This window comes from Artibeus jamaicensis, unplaced genomic scaffold (genome assembly GCF_021234435.1).
Source record: "Artibeus jamaicensis isolate MK-2021 breed Jamaican fruit bat unplaced genomic scaffold, CSHL_Jam_final contig_867, whole genome shotgun sequence".
NCBI classification, from domain to species: Eukaryota; Metazoa; Chordata; class Mammalia; order Chiroptera; family Phyllostomidae; genus Artibeus; species Artibeus jamaicensis.
The window spans coordinates 2,008,866-2,034,452 of NW_026521995.1; the positions used below are offsets into that span (position 1 = coordinate 2,008,866).

The 25,587-nt window shown below is 35.7% G+C and overlaps 1 protein-coding gene across 2 annotated transcripts in view; it reads left to right on the forward strand.

Annotated features, from left to right (window-relative positions):
• PLXDC2 (plexin domain containing 2) overlaps positions 1-25,587 on the forward strand; it is a 416,215-nt gene that overhangs the window by 366,098 nt on the left and 24,530 nt on the right. For both annotated transcript variants that reach the window (XM_037147415.2, XM_053654762.1), the window contains one exon: positions 14,266-14,426. In XM_037147415.2, the coding sequence (XP_037003310.2) occupies positions 14,266-14,426 (161 nt within the window). The remainder of the gene's footprint in view (positions 1-14,265; positions 14,427-25,587) is intronic.

Genomic DNA, 25,587 nt, shown 5'->3' on the forward strand with positions numbered 1-25,587 from the left:
ATAAACATTTGTGGAATTATTCACTTAAAATCTGTGCATTTCAGAGATGCAAATTTACCTCAGTTTAAAAAAATGAGGAGAGAGAAATTTTGATGTGCTTCTCAGAAACTGGGTATAGTTTTTCTTTTTTTAATTCTCATCTGTAAATTCTAAGCTTCTTGAAATTCTCAACTAAAGAAAGGAAAGAGGCATGTCCTTAGCAAACCACCTTCTCTAATTAGTAGGCATAAAATTTAATAATTCTCATTATTTGTTTCATGTTTTGCTTTAAATTATTCCTAAAACCTTCCTGCAGAGTTCCTAATAACGATCAAATCATTTAGAAATTATTTGACTGTTACTATATACCAGAAACCCTTCTAAGGGCTTTCATGTTTATCTCATTTAATCCTCACAGCTCCCTATGAAGAAAGTACTATTGTAATCCCATTTTACATGTGAAGTATCAGAAGCACAGGGGCTTAAGTCATTTCTCTGGGGTCACACAGTTCATAGGGATATAACAGGGCTCTACCACCTAACTCTCTGATGTCAAATCATGCACTGTCCTCCCCGTTGCCATTCGTCCTGCACAGAGTGTTGCTCCTATGTTCCACAGCCAACTGTGTTGCCATTTGGCCATTCTCCCCCTAATAAAGCCACCCAGAATCCCAGCAAACACAGCAGCACCAATTGCCAAATCAGAGAGTCTGAATGAGCTTTATGGCTCCTCCAGTCCCATCCCCCAATGCTTTGAGAGCAAAGTGCTTCCAAATGGGAAGCTTGCAGAAGCACTGCATACCTGTAAGTGCAGCCCTTGTACAAAGCTGCTCTGGTGGGAAAGATTAGAGGAGACCAGCGCTCACCTCCTAATCACATTCTGTCCCACATGCAACATGTGGAACTTGATGTTTCAAGAAACCTGATATTCCACGACCCAAGAGGCAGACAATTGTATTAAACAATTTTATAGCATCTTTCTTCCCAAGCAAGCTAGCTTATTCTGTCCCTGTTCAGGTCATTATCTGAGCCATGTTTTGCCAGTATTGATGCAATGCCGTAAAGTATAAATATCCCACAAAGCTGATTCTCAGCAGTTTCAATTTTTCTTTCTACCCTTAATATATTTTATCAGTTCTGGTAACACACACTAAAATGAAATTTCAGACTCTGCCCATTTTTTTCCAGTTCTTGATTGTCTACTTGAGATACAGAGCACACACTTAGGGTCCTGCCCATTTACCCTCCTGCGGATTGTATACATCAAACCCCACAGCAAATAGCAAAAGGTTCTTATGGTTGTTAAGAACATCAAGGGCTAAGGTTTCTACCCTGAGGCACACACTAGCCGATTGATACATCCAGCACCTAAATTCATGCATGCTTTCTTAGGAAGTCCAAAGATTTTCATTAATTCTGAATGTAAACTCAGGTATCAGAGAAGTTGGTTTAATATTCAGCAGTTCTCGAAAGAAGCTGCTTATGGATAAGTAATTAAGGGTCGATTTTATTTGCATAGCCTACTGACACCTTGACCTCTGGCAGATGGGCTTTTGCTTTTCAACTTTTGGCTGCAGGTTCATGACCAATCTCCTAGTTACTGCTGGGTTCTGGGGATAGAGAGTTAACCCTGTAAGGACTTTGGTGACCTGTTTACCTAGGGTGGATATACCAGAGCAGGTACACATGAGATAGACCTTGATTTTTCCACTGGAAAAACTAGTCACTGAGGTGCCCTCATTTCCATCCAGCATGCACTCAGACTTCACCAGAGAATGAATCCCATTTCCATGAATAATTTCAAGAAATCCTCATATTGACCTAGGAGGTACTAAGGTTCCATATGAGCTGAGCAGTTTGGACACACATTTATATTTCTATTAGGAGCAGGGCAAAGAGGATTTGTCCTCTATATTCAGAAAAACTGATTGACACCATAAGAAAGGAAACATTCACTGTGACAATAAAAAAGTTTGTATATAAATGGACTATTTTAACAGGTGACTTCATGGGTTAGAGTCACCCTGTTCTGTACCCTTAGATCTTGAAAGTACTTTTTCAACCTTATTTTTGGTATTTCATAATCACTGTGAATATACTCATTAGCAAACACTCTAAAATTTTTATGTAATTAAAACCCAAAATTTTTAAATGCAAGGGCTTGGCATGGAATTGAAAGAGGAATTATTTCCACAAAACTCTTTAGTGTAATATTTTGCTGGAGAATCAGTGTTTTTTAGGTACTTTGTTTTTTTCTCTTTTTTCTCTTTTTTTATTTAATTATTGTTCAAGTACAGTTTTCTGTTTTTTACTCCCAACCTGGCCCCCCCAGTGCTTCCCACCTCCCTCTCATCCCCACACCCCCGTCTTAGTTGTTGTCTATGTGCCCTTTATACTTGTTCCTGTGAATCCCTCCCCTTTTCCCCTGAAATTCTCTCCCCTCTCTCCTCTGGTCCCTGTCAGCCTGTTCTGTATTTCAGTGTTTTGGGTTATATTTTGCTTACTTATTTGTTTTGTTGTTTAGCTTCCTGTTAAAGGTGGAGATCATATGGTATTTGTCTTTTACCACCTGGCTTATTTCACTCAGCATAATGCTTTTTAGTTCTATCCATGCTGTTGTAAAGGGTAGTAGCTCCTTCTTTTTTTCTGCTGCATAGAATTCCATTGTGTAAATGTACCATAGTTTTTGAATCCATTCATTTACTGATGGGCACCTAGGTTGCTTCCAACTCTTGGCTATTATAAATTGTGCTGCTATGAACATTGTGGTGCATAGGTTCTTTTGGATTGGTGTTTCAGGATTCTTAGGATATACTCCTAACAGTGGAATTGCTGGGTCAAAAGGCAGATTCATTTTTAGTTTTCTTAGAAAATTCCATACTGTTTTCCATAATGGTTGTACCAGTCTGCAATCCCACCAACAGTGAACTAGGGTCCCCTTTTCCCCACAACCTCTCCAACACTTGTTGTTCATTATTTTGTTTATTATAGCCATTCTGAGTGGTGTAAAGTGGTATCTCATTGTGGTTTTAATTTGCATCTCTCTGATAGCTAGTGATATTGAGCATTTTTTCATGTGTTTCTGGATCTTCTGTATGTCTTCCTTGGAGAAATATCTGTTCAAGTCCTTTGCCCACTTTTTAATTGGGTTGCTTGTCTTCTTAGAGTGGAGTCGTGTGAGTTCTTTTATATTTTGGAGATTAAACCTTTGTTTGAGGTATCATTGGCAAATATGTTTTCCCATACAGTTGGTTCTCTTTTTATCTTAATACTGTGTTCTTTAGCCATGCAGACACCGCCGCTGCTCATGTCTTTGCTCAGGTCCCCAAGACCCCACTGACTGACCTGCAGCTGTCTCCTTACTGTCTGGTCCTTCAGTGTCCCTCACAATCTCTGGTCTCTTATTTTCATAAATGCTGGGGAACTTTTGGCTGTTTGTGTTGTTCCTCCGTAGATCTGCCAGGATTTTCTCCCATGCGTATGGGAAATGGAACCCGCTCTGTCCTATCCGTCACCATCTTCCTTCCTCCTTCTAGGTGCTTTAGAATTAGGTACAGTACTAAGATTTGTTTCTGTGGATTATTTTCTTTAAAAAAATATTTTTCCAAAATAATCTTTAAATGGAGAAATGAGACATCTGGGTACAGGATGCTGATGCTGGGAAAGTTTAAAAGGCAGGTCTTATAAAGAGCTTGGTTGCTGAAAACATTGGAGGCAGAGGCAGATTATTTTTTAAAAGCAGTGCATACACACAAGAAACGAAAACTATAATGGATTACCCCAGAGATTTATTTTTGATCTTATGTAGCTATAAATACTGTCAGCCCCCCGTGCTTGGATGCTCAGGCAGGCGCTTGGAAGCGCTGATTTCACAATGAGACCAGAGGCAGACTGGGCGGTGGCTGCTCTGCCAAATCCCGCATTTTGATGGAATCCAGCATTTCTTTAAATAGGGTTTCACAAGAATTTATTTAGCTCCATTGTTCTAAGATAAAAAGTCATGGATTATGGTTTAAAAAGATGGTCATACCCTAAGCTCTTTTAGCCCAGCATGTTTTATGTGTTTCCCTGAATGAAATTTCACAGTGGCCCTGTAGTAAGTTAGCAACACAGGCTGCAGCGGAGAATCTGGGCCAGCTGCTCCTGCCAGATATTGTCCTCACCACACGCAATGCACTTAGCTGTGTTCAGTGCACTCATTCAGTATCTTTTCACAGTACTTACCCAAATCTCTCCTTTAGAAATGTCATAACATGAATTATGGACGTATTGTCACAATGATATATATTGTGGATTAGGTATAGCTTGTGTAATATTTCAAGGTACCCTACTACTTTCATAATATTGACAGATTGGTAATCATCCAAAAAGTAGTAATATCTAGACTAGGAAAATGAAACCACTAAGGGAATAATGAAAAATAAGAAAATACATAAAACACCAGGAGAAATGCTAAATGATCATGGCTGTAGAAAAGTTAAAGGAGCTAAAAGGAAAAATGTATGAGCTACAAAATGAGCTCAGTTACAAGGGAAATTTCAAAAGAAAAGTCACTTAATGAAAAATTTTATCACTTGATTTTCTTTAGTTACATGTTTTAGCTTATAAATGGGTTAGATAATATTCCAGAGGGAAAGCCAAGTGTCTGTGTATGTTTTTAAGCCAAAAATGGAACACTAATATTTTAAGCATTTATACTTTAACTTTATTTAACTTTTTTAAAAAGTACATTTTGACATTGTCTGTGTAAGTGAACGAGTTTGCGCAAGACTTTGTCCAAAGCCTCTTCGTCCCTCAAAGGATATTAATACATTTCAGAATTTATGAGCTATAGTGTATCTTTTTAAAGCCAAGGGAAGAGTTAGTTCTAAAGTAAGTAAAATTTTAAAGTAGGAGTATTTGTATTTTGTTTTTTTTAAATTTCTGGACTTTAATTATTGCCAAGATTTAATAGTGGATGCAGATCCTTTTAGCAATGTGTTAAAATATATTTCATATACCAAAGAATTGTACTTATACAGCATATAATGCCACATGCATGTAAACCCTGAAAAAAATATCAATCAAATATGTCAATCACAGAAATAACAAGGAGATGTAGAGGTTTAAAATTAAATGCTCCACTTTGAAGAAATGTGTCAAACTTTCTTCCTTCTGTCCTCCTACCTTCTTCTAATTCTTTTTTCATCTTTCCTCTTATCAGTAAGTCATAAACTTTTCTTGGAATGCAGCAAATTAAATACACTTACATGAGGTCTTAAATATTTTTTAATCTGTACTTCATGTCTTTTAAAACACTGTTGTTTTTGCTATCATGATAGCTAAAACGTCCCCCAAAGAGCAGATTGTTTTGATAAGTTTAGCAATTCTTACAGTCCTCTCTGTGTCTAAATATTGACCTATATTTTATAAAGCACTGAAAACTAGAATCTTTTTGAGTTTCAAACTATTAGAGTATATTATCTTTGATACTATTGAATTTATGTGCATGATATCTCTCTTAAAATGTCTTCAACATAGTACCAAAAAATGCCTTGATTTGATAGACTTTTCAAATATATTTATATGCTTGTTTTTGTGGCTTTGAGGCTTCATTTCATTGTGACATGTTGTCCTTTATCATTAATTCCTCTTACTTGAATACACAATGTAAACCTAAAAAGGCTAAAGATTTGAATTATTCTGTATGTTAGTGGGGATAGTTATTTGACTTTTGTTTGCCTTTGGACATAGTAAAAGGGCATAGGTATTTCTAAGAGTGGAATAAAAGTTTGGGTCTTCAGACTAGATCCCTCCTGGTCTTTTTAAATATTCCTCCAGCTTCCAATAGATGCTGATTAACTTAAGAAGTTTGTACCTGAAACAAATTTAAAGTTTTCTTTGACCCACTTCTATCTGTGGATTTCCACACAAGAAATCAGTCAAGCCACAGGAATGAATGACACATTTCAAAGTTGACATCTTTGTTTACTATCTTTTCTGAAGAAATCAATTTATTTGAGCAATCTGCATTCAGTATGAATAAGGTAAATTTTAGTTATGGAAATTACTAGCACTTTCTTACAATTTTAAAATTTCCATCTTGCATTTGAGTGTTCATCATTTTAACACAGGATGTCCTGCATTCTGTTCCCGGGTGCCCATAGGTGTACAAAGCCTGTACATTTCATTGAGAAGTAGTATCAAACCAAAAACCAAACAGTAAAAGAATTTAAAGTCAAAGTACATTAATGGAGTGATCACTTCAATGTCTGATTTGACAACCTTTAATAAGCCGTCCTAATACTGTTAATTGATGAAGCTGCTAGAACAAAGATGCAGAAACCTTGCTTAAAAAATGTGGAAGTAGAAAATTATGTCCTCCAAAAATATGTGTGCAATTTTGGCCACTCCACTCAGGTGATCACTCTGAAGCATTTGCAAAGAGCACTGGCTTGTGACACAAGAATACTTCTACAACATTCTGGAATTGAATGTGCTACATTAAAACCGTTTACTATAATTATGACATCAGAAATTTCTGTGCACACTTGTAGATCCCTATTTATTTCGTCTACTGGTTAGTGACATTTGAGAATTCATGAGATTGTTAATTTTATTAAAATCATCATCATCATCCAAAAATTTTATAAAATTCATATTTAGCTAGTAACCAATTATTATCTATACAGATTTCATTAGACATGAAATGGGTCTTAACATCTACAACAACACTGCAAAGGAGAATCTTAAAATGGACTTACAACTAAACCATTATCGGAAATATAAATATATAATAATGGTAAATGCAAATATTTTTGCCTAGGTAAAAGGAGTGAGATTTTAAGGTATAAATTCAGTTATAATTTTATATTTTAAAGATTGGCAACCTGTGTCCAACCTGTTGTTGTTGGGTGTTGCATGTATGTCTGTTAGATACATTTTGGTAGGTAGGTCAAAGAAAATTTTGCAGGTTCTTTGCTGTCTTCTTCCTTCCTGGGAAGGGGTGCCTCTTGCCTGTTGCCTGCTGCCCCCATAAGAGGTTCTGGGTCTCTGGTCCCCTTAGGAAAGTGGCAGCCTGAGCCCAACTCACAAGGGCCTTGTCCTTCCCTTCCCTATTCTGCACGCACAAAAGAAGAGAAAGTGAACCTTACAAATACTAATCCCAGAAATAGAATTGGATGCTATTTGGGTTTTGTTGTTGTTTAATTCATTTGTCAATCACAGTTGAAATACAATATTGTATGAAATTCAGGTGTATAATGTAAGACTACACATTTAGGTAACCTTATGAAGTGGTCACCTGGGTAAGTCTAGTACCCATCTGACATCACACATAGTTATTACAGTATTATCGATCATATTTACTGTGCTGTGCTTTACATCCCTGTAACCATTTGTATAACTGATAATTTGTACTTCTTAATCTCTTTCCCCTTTTTCACTCATCTCCCCCAGCCCCTCCCATCTGGCAACTGTCAGTTTCTTCTTGGTATCTATCAGTATGTTTCTACTTTGTAAATTGGGTGGTGTTTGGATAGATAGATGAATGGATGGACAGAAGGGAGGGAGGGAGGGAAGGAAGGAAGGAAGGATGAAAGAAGGAAGGGAAAATGGGGGTAGGGAGAAAAAATGGTCAGAGAGGATAATGATTAGATGGATTGATGGGTAGAGAAATTGGGATTACAGTGGGATTTGAAGAAACATTCAAGACTTCCCTTCTTGACTCAAGTGAATATTTTTGCCATATTTACTCCAAAGCAACATTTTATTTTATTTTTTAATATATTTTAATTTTATTAATTATGCCATTACATTTGTTCTATTCCCCCCTTCATTCCCTTCCACCCTGCACACCCCTCCCCCACCATTCCCCCCCTTTAGTTCATGAACACATGTCTCAAGTTCTTTAGATTCCATATTTCCCCTACTATTCTTACCCTCCCCCTATCTATTTTCTATCTATGGTCTATGCTACTTATTTTCTGTACCTTCTCCCTGCTTCTCCTTCTCCCACTCCCCTGTTGCTAACCCTCCACATGATCTTCATTTCTATGGTTCACTCCTGATCTAGCTGTCCTCTTAATTTGCTTTTGTTTTAGGTGTGGTTGTTAATAACTGTGAGTTTGCTGTCCTTTCACCGTTCATCTTTTTTATCTTCTTTTTCTTAGGTAAGCGTTTAACATTTCATATAATAAGGGCTTGGTGATGATGAACTCCTTGAATTTGATCTTATCTGAGAAGCATTTTATCTGCCCTTCCATTCTAAATGAAAGCTTTGCTGGATAGAGTAATCTTGGATGTAGGTCTTTGGATTTCATGACTTGGAATACTTCTTTCCAGCCCCTTCTTGCCTGTAAGGTCTCTTTTGAGAAATCTGACAGTCTGATGGGAACTCCTTTGTAGGTGACTGTCCCCTTATCTCTTGCTGCTTCTAGGATTCTCTCCTTCATTTTAATCTTAGCTAAGGTAATTATGATGTGCCTTGGTGTGTTCCTTCTTGGGTCCAACTTCTTTGGGACTCTCTGAGCTTCCTGGATTTCCTGGAAGTCTATTTCCTTTGCCAAATTGGGGAAATTCTCCTTTATTATTTATTCAAATAAGTTATCCACTCATGGATGTTCCTCTTCCCCTTCTGGTACCCCTATAATTCGAATGTTGGAACATTTAAAGATGTCCTGAAGGTTCCTAAGCCTCTCTTCCTTTTTTTGAATTCTTGTTTCTTCATCCTTCTCTGTTTGGTCATTTTTTTTCCCTCCTTCTGGTCCACTCCTTTGATTTAAGTCCCAGTTTCCTTTCCATTACTCTTGTTTTCCTGTGCATTTCCCTTCATTTCAATGAGTTTAGCCTTCATATGTTCCTCTAATTCGTGACTAAAATCAACCAGTTCTGTGAGCATCCTGATCACCAGTGTTTTGAACTGTGCATCTGAAAGGTTAGCTATCTCTTGGTTGCTTAGATTTATTGGCTCTGGGGCTCTGAGTTGTTCTTGAGCCATGTTTTAATCTGTTCGTGCCTGTTATGTATGAGTAGCAGAGCCTTATGTGTTCACCAGGGCGGGGCCACCCAGGTCGCTGGTTTGTGACACTGTATGTGGGGATGGGGTCAGAGAGGGAGCAATGGCGGTCCTCTCTGCTCACCGGGTCCGCCTCACTGCTTGCCCCCGCCTGTTTATCTGAGCACAAATATGTGAGCCCAGCGCCGGGGCCTAAGTGGTGTGTCTCAATGCATGTCTCTTCACTGGTTTATCTGCGCGCAAATGCACAACCTCAGACAGACAGCCGCACCACGCTGCACCACACATGCGGGCGCACCTCACCTTCCAGTAGCTACCTCGCACCTGGGATCCCCACCCTCGGCTGCTTGCAAACCGCCGGGGTGGAGGGATCGTTCCTGCCTGACCTTCTCCGCTGCTGGCTTTGCCCCTCTCAGCGGTTTAGCTGAGTGGTTCGTTGTTTTCCGACTCCGTATTGTTCGATTTTCTGTGGTTTGGTTGTGTTTATTATTGTTAAACCTTTGTTGTTTTTAGATTTGGTTGTGTGAGAAGGCAAAGTGTTTCCACCTACACCTCCATCTTGGCGGAAGTCCTGTCCTCCAAAGCAACATTTTAAATTAATCCATTTTCCCATGAAAGTAATGTATCAGACTCTTTCAAAAACAAGAAAAAAGCCACAAGCACAAAGCCCAGTGATACAGGTATATTTAAGAATGAAATCAGATCATTAAAAGTAACAGATGTTAAGGGGAATACAACACAGTTTATATGGTATCATGAGCCTGGCAGCATACTTCTGTTTTTCGTAAGTTTCAGTACTTGTGTTTTTGTTTTTATTTGTCTCTTAAATATTCTAATTTCAGTTTATCCATTGGTTGTTTAAAAGTGTTTTTAATTTCCATCAATTTGTGACTTTACACTTTTACTTTTGTTACTGATATCTAACTATCTCCTTATGTTTAGAGAGGATTCTTCTAATGATATTTACTTCTTTAAATGTGTGGAGACTCGATTTGTGGCCTAACACATGGTCTTTTCTAGGAAATGCCCTATGTTCACTTGAAGAGAATGTGTACGTTGCTGTCGAGTGTTGCACAGGTGTTGGTTAGATATATTTTGGGTTATTGTATTAAATCCTCTATTTCATTACCTACCTTCTGTTTGGTTGTTCTATTCAATATTAAGAGTGCAATCTAGAAATATACAACTATTACCATAGAACTATTTCTCCTTTCAATTTTGTCGGCTTCTACTTCATATAATTTAACGGTTCATCATTAGGTACATAAATATTTTTATTTGTTTATCTTCTTGCTGTCTGGAACCTTTCATTAGTATATAATTATCTTTTTTGCCTTTTATGTTTTTGAATTAAAATCTATTGTATCTTATATTAGTGTAGCAGCCCTGTTCTCTTTTAGTTACTGTTTTACATGGAATATTCCATACTTTCACTTTCAATATATTTGTGTCTTTAGATCTGAAGTTAGTGCCTTATAGACAGCATTATGTGATTTTATCCATTCTTCCAACGTATGTCTTTTGATTGGAGAGTTTAATTCAATTATATTTAAAGGAAACCTCCATGATAACTAACAACTTTTGTTACTCTATTATTTTTCTTGTAGCTTTTTGTTCTCTCATTTCAACATTGCCTTCTGTTGTGTTTAGTTGATTTTTCATAGTGGAATGTTTTAATTTTTCATTTCCCTTTGTTTATACTTTATAGCTATTTTCTTTGTGATTATCATAAGGATAATACTTAACATCCTAAATTTATAATTCTTTAATCTGACTATATACCGGTTTAATTTCAATTATATAAAAAATTACTTCTTTATATCTTCATCCATGGCACCTTTGGTTGTTCATGTCACAATGTTACATTTTTAGGCATTCTGTTTTCAAAAACATAAATTGACAGCTTTTTAAATGCATCAGTCTCCTAAATTTTACAGAAAAAAATTTAGAGTTAAAAACTAAAGTTACAATAGTATTAGCCTTTAGGCTACAGTAGTTTTAGTAATAGTCACTTTTATAATTTTTCCCATGGGTTTTCCTTTATTGAGATTTTTTTTTTATATGGCTTTCAGTTATGTCTAGTGTTCTTTTAGTTCACCCTGCAGGAATCTTTTGAGCATTTCTTGCAGAGCAGATCTAGTTGTAACCAGCTCCCTCAGCTTTACTTTATCTGGCAATATCTTAGTTTCTCCCTCAATTATAAAAGACAGTTTGCCAGATATTAGATTATTTATTGACAGGTTGTTCTTTTGTCTTTTTGTTTTGTTTTGAACATTTTGTATATATTGGCCCACTGCCTTCTCCAAGATTTCTGTTGAGAAATCTGCTAATAATTATATTGAGAATCACCTACAAGTGAAATGTCACATTTTTCTTACTGCTTTCAAGAGTATCTCTATGTCGTTGAAAGTCTGATTATAATTTGTCTTAGTGTATGTCTCTCTGGGTTCATCCTACTTGAAATTCCTTGAGGTAGTATTAATTTATATGAATGTCTTTCATCAAATTTAGGAAGTTTTCAATAAGTATTTCTTCAAATATGCTCTTCCCTTTTTCCCCCCTGGGATTCCCATGATGCATCTGCTGGTCCACCTGATGGTCCCCACAGTTCCTTAGGCTGTGCTCACTTTTCTTCAGTCTTTTTTGTTGTTGTTGTTGTTCATCAGGCTCGATAATTTTGGTTGTTCTAGCTTATGGTTTGCTGATTTGTTCTTTTATCATCAAATCTGCCTTTGAATTCCTCTGGTGACTTTTTTATTTTATTATTTATTTTATTATTAAACTTTTCAGCTCCATAATTTTTTTTGTTTTTTAATATCTATCTTTTCATTTATATTTCCATGTTCTCACACTTTTTTTTTTTACTTTCTGTCCATCTTCTTTTAGTTCTTTAAGTATCTTTAAGGCAGCTATTTTAAAATCTTTGTCGAATATATCTACTATCAAGTCCTTTTCAGGGACAATTTCTGTTGATTTATTTTTCTTTGAATGGACCATACTTTTTTTGTGAATTTTTGTTCAATACTGGACACTTGAATCTAATAATGTAGTAAATCTGGAAATCAAATTCTTCTACCCTACTAGAGTTTATTGGGTTTGATTGTTGCTTTTTTTTTGTCTTTTTTTTTTTTTTGTGGCAAGCTGTCTCTGTATTGAGGTTCAGCTTCAAGTATAAACTTAGGGTCCTCTCAAGTCTTTTCTGAGCCTTTTCCTGGGCATGCACTGCCACTTTTCAGTGTTACCCACATAAACAGTTGTTTTGAGTATTCTACTGGTTCATAGCTGGCTCCAAGAAGGGGGGAAATGAGAAAAGTAAAGGGAGAGCAAAATGGAACATGCAGGCTCTCCGATTCCCTTGGAAGTCGGGTCAGCCAAAGTGCGAGGGGCTTGCAGTCACTGGGAGGTGGCTGCCTGTCTTTCTGTCTGAACCTCTGGGATCAGAAACACGAATCAGTGATCAGAGCAGGTGCTTCGCTGCCTGTTCCAGGAGTGAGGGGTGAAGGATAGACAGCTACTACTGTGCTAAAAAGTGAAATTGACTAAAATCAACCCCAATTTCCAGTCCAAGCCTTCCCCTGGAAGTTGCAAGCCTTCAATAGAATCCAGAGTTACAAAATAGTTATCTTAGACCAGCAATCTTCATTCAACCTTTTCCATCTCATGGCGAACATAAAGTAATTAATAAAATTCTGTAGCGCACCAAAAAATATATATTTTTTGCCAGTCTCACCAAAAAAAGGTATAACTCAGATGTATTCACATCAGACAGATATTGTTGAATTGGCTGTTGTCAGTTTTTTATTTGATAGTCTAAGGGAAAAGAAAGAAGGTCAGTGCCCTCGACTAAATAGAAAAGTATTTCGTGTTTTCAAATTCTTGTGACACATCAGTAGAAAATCATTGCCTTAGGCGGATTTGGCCAGTGCTGTTGGGATCTAGGTGGGGAGACAGATTTCTGATACTTTACTGCCATCTTCCCAGCATTCTCTCTGTAAATGAACTTTTTATAATGAATTACTCTTTAAATTTTACGTTCTTTCATTAATGAATTATTTCTGTTAGGTAAGGGAATGCTTTAGGATTTCGAGGTTTATTTGATTTGGAGAAAGATTACTGCAGGATAACTGAGGATCTTAAGCAGAGTAAACAAACTATAGCAACAGTATCTAAAGGAACGGTGGGACATTTGGGAGATCGTGTCATTTTGCTTTAGCTAGATTCTGTTTCCTAGTATTGACCACATATTCTGGTAGGTGGTCATGTTTGTTTTCTAATAACAAAAAAATTAAAATAAGTAAATTGTAGCTTCTTAAAGAGGCTTAATAGACCAAAAAAATCTTCAAAACATAGAGGCAAAGGGTGAAAATAATAAAGAGATAAGTGGGTAATAAAAGAATTAGGAATTACTGTTCTAAAACTTCTGTGAGTCTTATTTTCTAATTTAAAAATACCAATAATATTTTGCAATAAGATACAGTTACCTGTTGCACATACTTTAAGAAGATCTCCTCTAAATGTCTGAGTAGTTATCAAAAATTATAGAATTTTAGAACCAGATAAGACTTTAAAGATTACTTTTATTTGGTTGATTGACTTTAAATTGGAAAGTTATTAGTTCAGAAATTCAGAAATACCTCTCTGAGTATTACAGTGGAAAGCATCTCAGTAAAAGTAAGAGAAAAACTGTGTTGGTTTGTTGCATAGTGGGTTATTTTTATATGTTCTGCATTTCCTTTAGATAGTGATAAAACTATTGGAGGCTCATTTAGCTTCCATCTGTTATAGAGAGCGCTGCAGTTTAAGACAGATTTTGAAAATTATCCTTTGAACTTATGCAGACTTTCTGAGAATGCCAGTATAGTCCACCAAGAGATGTCCAATATTCTCCAATTTAAAATTTCCAAAAGAAAACGAGAGAGGAGCTTTCAAAAAGTAATCAATTTTTCATATGCCAAAGTGCTTGTGGTTTAATGAGAAAAATCAAAGTTAAATTTATTAGCTAGAGGTTTGGATTTTCTATAGTACTTTTAGAATAAAGGCTATTGATCTTGTTTATTGAACTATAAATTAAAACAGTGATAAATGTATTTCAATCATTAATAGCATAGATTTTATACTGCCCAAATGAAGAGTATCTGACTTTTAAAATGGGTGGCACTGAAAAGAAAAGTTGAACAGGAAGCAAAAAAAGATCTAACAGTACTTTATTAACAATATAAATACCCTTTCTAATGAAAATGCAAGCTTAAGAATACAACCCGGATGTCCTAACAGCCGCGTTGTTCTCTCAGCTTCCACAGATGACAGTGCAGCCGAGAAGAAAGGGGGGACCCTGCACGCGGGCCTCATTGTTGGAATTCTCATCCTGGTCCTCATTATAGCAGCAGCCATTCTTGTGACAGTCTATATGTATCACCACCCAACGTCAGCAGCCAGCATCTTCTTTATTGAGGTAAGTTTCAAATATTACACATAAAAATCATGCTAGCTGACAAACTTCTTGCCATCTGCTAACATCACTTGTATTTTAATATTTAGCACATTACTTCTTCATTTTGCATTTGGGAGCTGGCTGATTTCTCTCTCACACATGCACGCACATCGATAGATTGCTTTCATATGATGAGTTCAGTTATCTCAGGAGCTTTTAAAAAACAACTTGTCTTGCCTTTTATACATCTGAAGGAAAATAGAAACCATACTTTTTTGTCCCATTATGCCAAATATGTTAACCAGCTGTTCTCCTGATTCCGGAAGGAAATGCAGCATATGCTGGAGGCTAAAGAACATTTCTTAAATCAATTAATCAATAAATATTAATTGAGTACTGGCTGGGATGCATGATACTATATGGTGAGCCTGCTCTTGAACTGCTCACAAAATTTAGGAAAAGTAGCTTTCACTATAAAATAGCAATAAGATAATGGGATGAGTTATTACCATTTTGTGTAAGGTGTGTATATTTATACATTCATATATAATTGCACACACATTCTTCATACAAACACAAGGAAAGCACCATGCTAAATCAGTATTGTGTTTTCACATACAGAACCTAAATTCAGGGCCAGTGCCCCAGAGCAGTCAGGTAAAGGACCAGGGTCTGTGTATAAAGGGCCAGAGCCAAACCCTAATGACCAGAAGGCCTGACACTGGGCAGGAAGCCTGGGGCCACAGGATAAAGTCAATGTGGCCCAGTCACTTTCTGTGCTCCAGATGACTGGGCTTCTGGGCTCCTTCTATGTGCAGCTTTTATCCCAATATCTTAATGGGGCACTGCTCTTCCAACATAAGTAGAGCAATAAAGGAAATCTTTCCCTTCAGATTTTCAAACATGTAAAGTTTAAATATTTTCCAATTCATTGGTTAATACATACAAAGGTTACTTAGAATTTTGTTCATTTGTTGAGTAAAAAATTATATTGCCCTTTAGAATACAAAATCAAAATTATCTTTGTCACCTTTAAAAAGGAGGGATGAATGAAAGGCAGTTAAATAATTGCTCAGAAGCCCTATAGTGCCTCCCTCCTGTCTGTTGAATCAAGTGCAGCTTCTGTAGGTCGGCATTCAAGGCCTTGGCAAACTGGATTTGTCTGTCTTTTTGGCCTTTATCCCATGGCTCCCCAACTTGAAGCTAGCCGTGCCACCAAATTTCACTCTTTGTTCTTCTCCATGCATACCCCCAATTTTTCATGCCACCAGGGTATTGTTTATTCTGTTACCTCCATCAAGAAAGCCCCCCACTTCCACCTCAGTTTTTTGAGTTTAAGACCTAAACAGCCTTCAATGCCATATACCCTGTAAGCTTAACCTGGACCATTCTCTTTCTGGACAGCTGGACATAACCTCTCATTCTCCTCCGAAGTTCAATCCATTGTAACAGTCATATTTTCTCCTGCATTTCTGTTCTGAATTAGAGTTTAATATGTGCATGATTTATTGCACCCTACAGACTTTTAAGTTCTGTAGGTTATGGAGTAAATAACAAGTTTCTTTTCAAGTTATATAAATAAAAAGATAATAAATATGCTAAGACATCTCAAGATTCCACTAAAATTTCACATGTGACATATTCCAGAAAGGGAATCTTGTTTAAAACCCTAAGAATGGAGACATTATCAAGAGTTGCACTAGTTGGAAAGCTGTTAGGTTTTGTTAATGTGCTGGATTTCCACAGAAGAAAGTAGAGAGCTAACCCGAGGTCATGAATGCATGCCTCAAAGAGCTGACAAGTGACAAGCCGTAAGCTTCAGCGACTAACCAGACGACGGGCTGCTGCTGTCACCCTTCACATGTTTAAGCCTTTAATACGCTGTGCAGTTTATTTTTTGACGTCATGAGAAAAAAGGTACTGTGAAATATCTGATGGTGATGGTATTAGTGGAAAATTGCAGAATGCAAAAACCTATTTCACACCGGTCACAGCAATCCCTGTATGAATACAAAGGAAGACTGGAGAATAGTGAAAAAGTATTTTTTCTGGCCTTTGCCTCTTTGAATCTTATTATTTTATAAGCAGAGCCTATATGTCCTTGTGTTTGTGTAAATATTTGCACATCTATTATTTACAGAATATTTAGTGCTAGCAGGAATCCTAGAGATAATTTGGTCCTTTTCCCTCATAATACAAAGGAAGAGACCAATGCTCAGAATGTCATGGTAGAGGAATTCTCCAAGGTCAAAGAACCATAACTCTAGAAGAACTCTCTGGTCTCTTTCCACATTCAAGTGAAGCAGAATCATGCTGCAGGTTCCCAGTTTTTCTCCTCTTGGCCTTTTTCCTTCCAACTGAGTCAGCTATCAGATTCTGCTTAAATCACTACCTCTCTGTCCCCCTGCTGCACAGTGGCTGCGAGGCGGGTGGTGTTTAAAGATGATAATCGTAACTTTACTGTGATTAAAACTGACCCATGCTTGTAACATGAACCCAGATCCACGATGACTGTATAGTTAGTGAAATGTCAGATCTTTGAATTTGAAGGCTTTGAATGACCTTGAATGACCTTATATTATAGTTATTGGTGCATAAAGAGATGGAGTTTACCAATATTGTACACATTGCTTTTTATTTCATGTTTCAAAAGGAAGGAAAATTAGTCACTTACCATCCCAACATGCAGAAACAATCATTTTTTCTATTTTAATTTATTTTCTTCTGGAATTTTTATGAGTGTTTTTGATGTTTGCCCATTAATTTCATTTTCAGCAAATTCTTTTCTATCAATAACTTTTTTTACTTTACTCTTTTTAAACACATTTTAATGAGTATATATTATTTCATCAGCATTCACTCAGTGGCTTCATACAGATTGCCAATTATGCTAAGTGGCAATTCAGAAAGCACTGGGGACTTAATGTTGCCCATAAGTCAAAAAGAACCCCATTTCAAACAGTTTAAGACTGTGTTAATTAGTTTCCTATTGCAGCTATAACCAACTGCCAAAAGCCTAGTAGCTTAAAGCAACACACAATTATTATCTTACATCTCTGGCAGTCAGAAGTCTAAAGTTAGTCTCACCAGGCCAAAGTCAAGCTGTCAGCAAGGCTGGTTCCTTCTAGAGGCTTCAGGCTTCAGCTGCTGCTTTCAGCTGCTTGCAGTCCTTGGCTCCTGGCCCCTTCTTTGCATCATTTCAACCTCTGCTTCTGTCATATTTTTTACTACTAACTATGAGCCCTTACCTTTTCCTTATAAAGCCCCTTGTGATCACACTGGGCCCACATGGATAGTCCAGGATAATCTTCCCATCCCGAGGTCTTTAATCTAAATACACGTACAAAGTTTGTTTTGCTATAGAAGGTACCGACAGTTTTGGGCAATTAGGACAAGGACATTTGGGGAGGCCATTATTTTGCCTACAACACACTGCATCAAATACAATATGCATCACACACTACCCATTAAACTATGACACTCCCTGGGCCATAAGAGACATGCCAGTTTCAGTGATATTAAAATGTGACCCAGTGTATATCTTCTGTATTTCACAGTAAAATCCACATTGCTCCGAACACTTACGGAAATTATTCCTGTGCTAGATACTGTGTATATTTTGGTAAAATTTACTGATTTCACCTTCCTGGCAGGGGTTTCCAACTTTTTGGCATCTCTGGGACACACTAGAAGAAGAGGAGTTGTCTTGGACCACACATGTAGATACACAAATACTAACAAAAACTGATAAGGGAAAAAAGATTTTAAGTAAATTTACGATTTTGCGTTGGGCTGCATTCATAGCCATCTTGGGCCACATGCAGCGGCCTGGACACCCCATTAGTGGATATAGCAGAGTTCGTGCAACCAGTCTTAGTACTATGGAGCATTGTGGCTCTTCTCATTTTTTACTATTATAATTAGCCCCATTGTGAACTTAACAGTGATAATAGTGAACATTTATTAAGTTCACTAGTGGAAGTGATTTGCACTTATTACCTCATTTAATCTTTATTAAAGACTTTATAAGATACTTAGATGATCTCCCTGTCATAAACAAGGAAACTAAGGTACAGAATTTAAATAACTCGCTCAGCATCAGGCAGTTAGTCAGTGGTGGAGTCAGTACTGAGCTGAGGGTCTCCAGAGACCATATCCTTAACCACTAGGCCATTCTGCCGCATTGTGTGTAGAAATATAGGAGGATGTATACCTATGGACATACATCATGTACTTAGAATGGATTCCGGAAAATAGAATCAAAAGAAAGAAATAAGGAATTTAAAGCTGCTTAATTAATATTGCCAAAATCATTGCCCCAAAATGTCTAACAACTTACATAATTACTGTTATTCCCTATTTATAGTGCTGATAAAGACAATGGCTGTTATTTATGTGTTGTTTGTACAGAAAATATACACCAATTACATATTTTGTGGATACAAACACTCTTACTCATCTAAAGTATTTAGATGGTATTTTTAGCTTTTAAACTTCTTGTTTGTAGGAAGGAAATGGAATAAAGTGTGAATTAAAATCTAGAAATATATTCTTATATGAAATTCTAAGTAAATGTGACTAAATGCAATAAAATGAACATAAAAGTAGAATGAGGAAGCCTTGATAATAAAGCAAATAATCACCCCATATATTGTACAATTAAACAATAAACAATAATTGAACTACTTGCATTCCATGTGTTCATATATAGGATCAGTAAACAAGGGTTCCATTTTCCTAAGACATTCAGTAGTCTATTTTTCATGAACTTACAGTATTTTGCCATGTATAATGTATTCCCTTTTCTAGTGTGCTCTCATATTTTTGGCCCAAATTTTCAGGAAAATAATATTTTAATTTAATCATTTAATTTTGTTTTAATTATTTATTTACTTCTATTTAGAAACAAAACCAATCATTGTATTTCAGGGTATTATTTAGCATATGGATATCATTATTGCTTTCTAGAGTTGTACTTTTAATTCATAAGCATAAATAAAAGACTTAAAAACATTTATATAGATACAGAATTAATACTACCCATGTATAATGTGCATCCTTATTTTAAAAAATCTGGGCAAGAAAGTGTGCATTATACACAGCAAAATATGGTCTCTTCTGTATTTCCTCTTCAGATCTTACACTGAGCATTTTCTTTGATTTTTAAATACTAAATGGCTTTCATTTTATATTTACCTAGCTCTCTTTTCTCAGTAAATTTTATTTACTTTTCTTTTTTTTCTCTCTAGTAAATTTTAAAAAGATATTTGATTTTGACCAAAATTATTTTGCTATGTAAGAGTGACTAAAAACTTTTTAAAAAATTAAGTTCATTATCTTGAAACAAAAGAGAAAACCCATTCAAATATGCATATGTCCCTTAATTTTCAATATATTTAGATGACACTGTCATTATTTAATTTTTAATATATAATGACACAATATACTTTAAATATATTTAGGTTCCACATTATGGTTGCTGAACATTTCTAGGCACAAATTCTGAGGTTTATAATACATTTTAGTATTGTATGAATATGGGTTATGGATATAGATGTTCCCACTGTTGCATACTATCACACAACACTATTTAAGATTTTTAAATAAAATATATAAACTGTAATCTAATTGAAGATAAAGAAAATAATACTATAAAGAGGTAATATAATAAATTTCCATGGAAGGATTCCATAAAAGGACTAAAAATGAAAAAATTTAGACTACCAAACTTAATAAAAGAATTCATTTTAAACATGACCCTTGATTTTTCTTAGTATTTTAAATAATAGCTGGATTTAAATATTTATATGCAGATTTATTGTTCTAATTTAATATAAAAGAAGAGAAATGTATAAGATTCTAATGATCAAAATGATCAAAACTTTAAGAAACAAATGCTATTGGAGGGCTTCTTTTTTGAGTAATAGAACAGTAAAAACTAAGAATTCTGACCTTGCTGCTGATGCTGCATAATAGTGCTAGAAATATATCCTCAGAGAGAAAGGAATCAGTATTAAGAACTCATTTAAAGAAGGTAGAAAAGGAGGGGAAATTTATGGGAACAATGTCCCCCCCCGTCTCAGGAAAACACTAAGATTCCAGTTGTAGTGGAGTTTGCCATTGGATGGATTATAATTCTTACCCTGAGGACTGGGGAAAACGCAGGCGATGGAGCTGCTGTCAGTGTGGTAGCCAGTACCCCATGGGGCTGTGTAGCAGTAGAAACGTAGCTAGTCTTGAATGAAGCCCAGTAAAATATATGCCAGCTTTCACTAAGTTTTATATTAATTACAGGTTGAAACGAAAATAACTTGAGAATATTGAGTGAAATAAAATACATTATTAAAGTTAGTTCACTGACTCGTGCATGTGGCCACTAGGTACATAAACCGTGTGTGTGGCTCACACTGCATTTCTGTTGGACAGTGGTGGTTTATAAAGAAAACCTTGCAGAAAAGAAGGGGTTGGAAAGAGTCTGATTTGCTTCATATTTTTCCAAAGTGGGAAACCAAGTGATTTTTAGCATGGGGGAGAGGACAAGGGGAGAAGCTTGAGGAGAGAGATGGCTCACAAAGCTCTCCGACGTGTTGACGCTCATTCATGCAGATCATTCATTCAGATTTGTGGGGCTCCTGTTCTGTGCCAGGGGCCGAGGTGCAGAGATCACCAGGAATGGGCAGGAGGCCTCGTGGAGCTTGCTGTTCCTAGTAGGCAGAGACAGAGGAAAAACATATTAATCTAGGTGTGGATTTCTAAGTTGAATGTTTAATTTTACAAAAGAGGCAGTCTTCCTCAAAGCTTGAAAAAAAAGTAAGATATTATTAGTCAAATTACCAAGGGTTGTGATGGTATTTGTGCCCAAAACTTGCAATTTGGTAATAAGTGGCATTATTATTATTGCTATTCTTACCATCTCATCATTTAGAGCTACGGATACATAGTTTTTAAAAAGGTAAAATAAAATAAAAATTACTCTTCTCCAAAACACTTGATTTTCCTAAAGGACAAAGTAGTCTTACCATTCTTAAATTGTTCACACTGATTTGAGTTAGAAATTGCATGGTGGTGTTCACAGTAAAACCTGGACATAAATGTCTAAGTAAATATCAGTCATTGTTCATACTATGCTCTAAAATTCTTATTATTGCAAGAGGATCAAAATACCTGCCTTTGGTATAAGTGCCAGTATTTTCTGTCAGCAAAATCACAGCACAGGATGTCAGAACAAAAAGAAGCATCAGCATACATGCAGCCCAGGGATTCTGCAACTTCTCTTGAACAAAGTGTATGAATTCCCCAAGTATCTACCACAGATACATTTCCTTAGGGTTTTATGCTTTATCTTAAAAACTTGTGTGAATTTTGCATTATATTCTATAATATAGACGTATTTTCTTGATGTTAAAAAAGTGATTTCTACCAGTCTTCTACCCAAGTTTACACTCCTAAGGACAATTCTTATCTCTTCGTAATTTAGTGCATCCCCAGCACCCCCATTATCACATACTGTAGATGCTATAAAATCTAGGTAAAGTCGAACTAGCAAAGCCATTGGAACTAGCAAAACGTCATTGGAATTGACGTTTGTTGGAGTCAATTCCAATGAAGAATTAGAAATCGAGATGGCAAAACAATCTGCCTGGGTCATGCAACACCTTGTTTCAGAGCTGAGTCTGGAACCCAGAATTCCTCGTTCTGGTCCTGTGGCCTGCGCTGCTACAGAACAGCATACCGGCAGGCTGTTCAGTGGTTTGCTGCTCAAGGGGTTCCTCAGTCCAGTTAATATTTGTGGAGAACAGGGCCCATGGAGAATAAGATTACAGAAGGACAGGCAGCTGTGGCCCTCAACTTTTCCTGGCAATCAATTGTGCTGCCAGGACAGAAGCCAGAAAGGAGCGAGGAAAGGATTCAAAGGCTGCTGCTGGGAGGGAAAAAAAAGTGTTTAGCAAGTCTGGCCTCTTGCTTTGCAGCTGCTGCATGAATAGCACTCGAGAGTCAGGAATATATGATCCATTGCCTAACCTGGATAGTAAATACAGAAATCATTTCACAGACTTACAGAACTTTTTTTATCTTGAAGTCAAATGTTTTTTATAAGAACTTTGCCCTTAAGGTATTCCTTAGTCTTATTTCTGTCTTAAAGAAAGCTCAAGGAAAAACTGATTCATTGAAACACAATATTTTTATTTCTCAGAGGCGGCAAAAGATGGCCTTCACTTTTGATGAGCTGCTTGAAGAAGGGAAAGATTAGGCTAAACCTTACTGAAATAGTTTGACACCCTCGTTAAAGAAGCTGTTTTATTAGATGGCTGCATTTCAGAAGCATAGTAAAAAGAAGGGAAAATAAGTGAAACTGGCTTTTTTGTATTGTTTGGATATTTATGGTTTTCTTTTCTCTGTTCTAAGAGCTGGAATTTTATTAATGTATATCACTAAATGTTTTTGAGACAGTTGAAGTTCATGGTGATTTCTCTCTAAGATTTCTTCTATAAATGTCATCTTTAATTTACTATTGTGGATAACATATTTGAATTTAAATTCCTAAAAGTAAAATATTATTTCTAATATAATGAGATGTTTTCTTCCCTTCATTGGGGACAATTATGAAAACTACTGGATAAAATATTTAACACTTCACTGAGTTCTCTGCTCTAATTCCTTCTTAATTACTGTTCCCTAACTTATCATTTATAATGTTACATAAAGCCATGAAATGGATGATATGTATGTATTTCTACTTATGTGTGTACATTTTACTTATATGTATAACATATCTTCAGGAAAGTTAATAAATGAAAGAACCACATGAATATATAAATAAAAGCCTGCAGGAGATAATTCCCTTGAGCATCTGCAAGCACGTGACATGTGTCTTAGGTGTGCAGACCCTTTCCTCTGTCACCTCTTTAAAAGAAGGTTATTCCACTCACAGCACCAACTGTTGAGTAATTTCTTCCTTGTGACTTTGGTAACTTTTCTTTGTTAAAATAAATACATCATTTTGTTTTGGGAGACAGAGGATAGAATTTTAATTTTAGCAGTAGTTATTGCTTCATAACAATAATGAATTTGTTCACTTATAAGGTTCTTTTCTCCACTAATTCCACATACCATAATTTGCTTTTCTGGCAGAAATACAAAACAACTAAAAATAAGCTGATTATTGTGACATGTTTTGGCTTATAAGTAATATTAAAATAGTTTGTGGTTGTTAGAAGATTAAAATTTTGAATTTGAGTTCAGGAGGTTAAAAAAAACTCAAAACTGGAGGAAGAAAAATATAAGGAAATGTATTTTAAATGATACAAGTAATCATGCTTTTCGTAATCATATTAGAAGTTATTAGCCAAAGGTACTTTTAATTTGCAAATGGATTCAGATTATTTTGCTCTATTTTCTAGAGGTGGTGACTCTATTAAAACTTTCCTAACAAACAAAATAATGCTGATTCAAAATCAAAATACCTTTTTATATTAAGTAGTAAGTCAGAATTATTAGTTATATTCCTACCTTCTCTGCTTTCAGCTGATTACAATATTTGTATTTTAATAAAAAAGCCATTCATCTGTTTCACTGGTTTAAAAAAAATTCTTATGAACACTGACTCTTTGCCAAGTGTTATCTTTGGCAAAGACTGAAGGAAAAATGATATTTGTTTTGTTAACAGGAGAAAAAGAAAAATGTGTGGTAGATTTTCAAAATCTTAATGCAAGGTAAAGTTCTAGAGTTCTAGCAAAGGTGGATCTCTTAACTGTATACCATATGGTGTTTGTTTTATATCTGAATTTATGTCACACATCATTTTTTCCTTTTTCAGTTTTTTCTTGCTGTTAACCTTGAAATATCTGTGATTCAGTAGCTTGTAACTGAACTTGAATTTTGAATGTGTACACATTTAATAGGGAGAAAATCTGATATAGAGTGAGGACAGGTAAAGAACATCAAATTGTAGTGAGAAAAGCAATCTCAAAATGTGTAATTTGTACTGTGTGACTGTCAAGTTAAAAACGCATCGTGTTACATGAAGAGCAGGAAGGCATCTCACCTAGGTGGTCGGGCCCATTGTGCACCCCATGGTTGTGGGGGGGTGTGGATCAGCCTCTGATCCATGCAGGAAATGGCAACAAACATTTTGGAAGTGCTTGGAAAATGTTTATGATATTTTTTTCATATTTTACTTCCTTTATATTTTTAAAATGCAGTTGCTAATATACAACTAATATAATGTTATGTGTCAATTATACCACAATAAAGAATTAAAAAAGTAAAAGCAATTGCTACTTTATACATGCACACTTATGCAATAATTGTATTATTATATACTATATAATCATGTGCATAATTTATATATGCACATTCTAAACTGCCATTGGATACACACAGTACCTAGGCAATGGAGAGGCCAGGATAGGTAAAGCCTGGTTCAGGCATGGAAAGAAGTTGCCTGCCTATATAGTTGTTTTGGACTATTATGTGAGCAAGAAAAAAAAATGTAAGTCATTGAGGAAAATAAGAAAAGATGGATTAGTAATAGATAAAATAGTTACCATCAAATGGATATAAAGCCACATAAGAAATTTATTAAAATAATGAAAACTCAGGGAAAATCATGGGGCTCGGTGTGTTTTGACAAACAACATAATTGCACCAGGGTTTGTAAAGGAAGAAAAGTATGTTAAAAAGGGATCAGATGGATTAACCATTGAAGATGCTGAGCAAAGCCAAAATCAAAGGGAAAATTAGGTTATAAATGTATTGATAGTGGCAAACCCAAATGTAAAAGCAATGAAATTGTTGTGGAAAACACTAGAATTATAGAAAGTTTTGAGAAAGATACTGTTTATTAAAAAATACTGTGTTACACAAAGGTAAAGCAAAAAGATATATTTTAAACAATTATGTTTCCTATTTAAATTTTTATTAACCAACTATGGGATGTATTTAGCAGACTATAGTAAATATTTAGGGCGATTGGAAATTTTGGTTTATGTTTAAAATGGAATGATTAATGGTATCAATGGGGCAAATAAATAAGCAGACTTTGTGAGATTTAAAATGTTCTTCTATTAACTCTGGTTAAGAGGTGGAACTGACTGATGGAGTTTTTATAAAGGAACTGACTTAAAGACAAAATCAGAAAACTTTATTCATTTTTTAAAATTCTTGGTGAAATGTGATATCA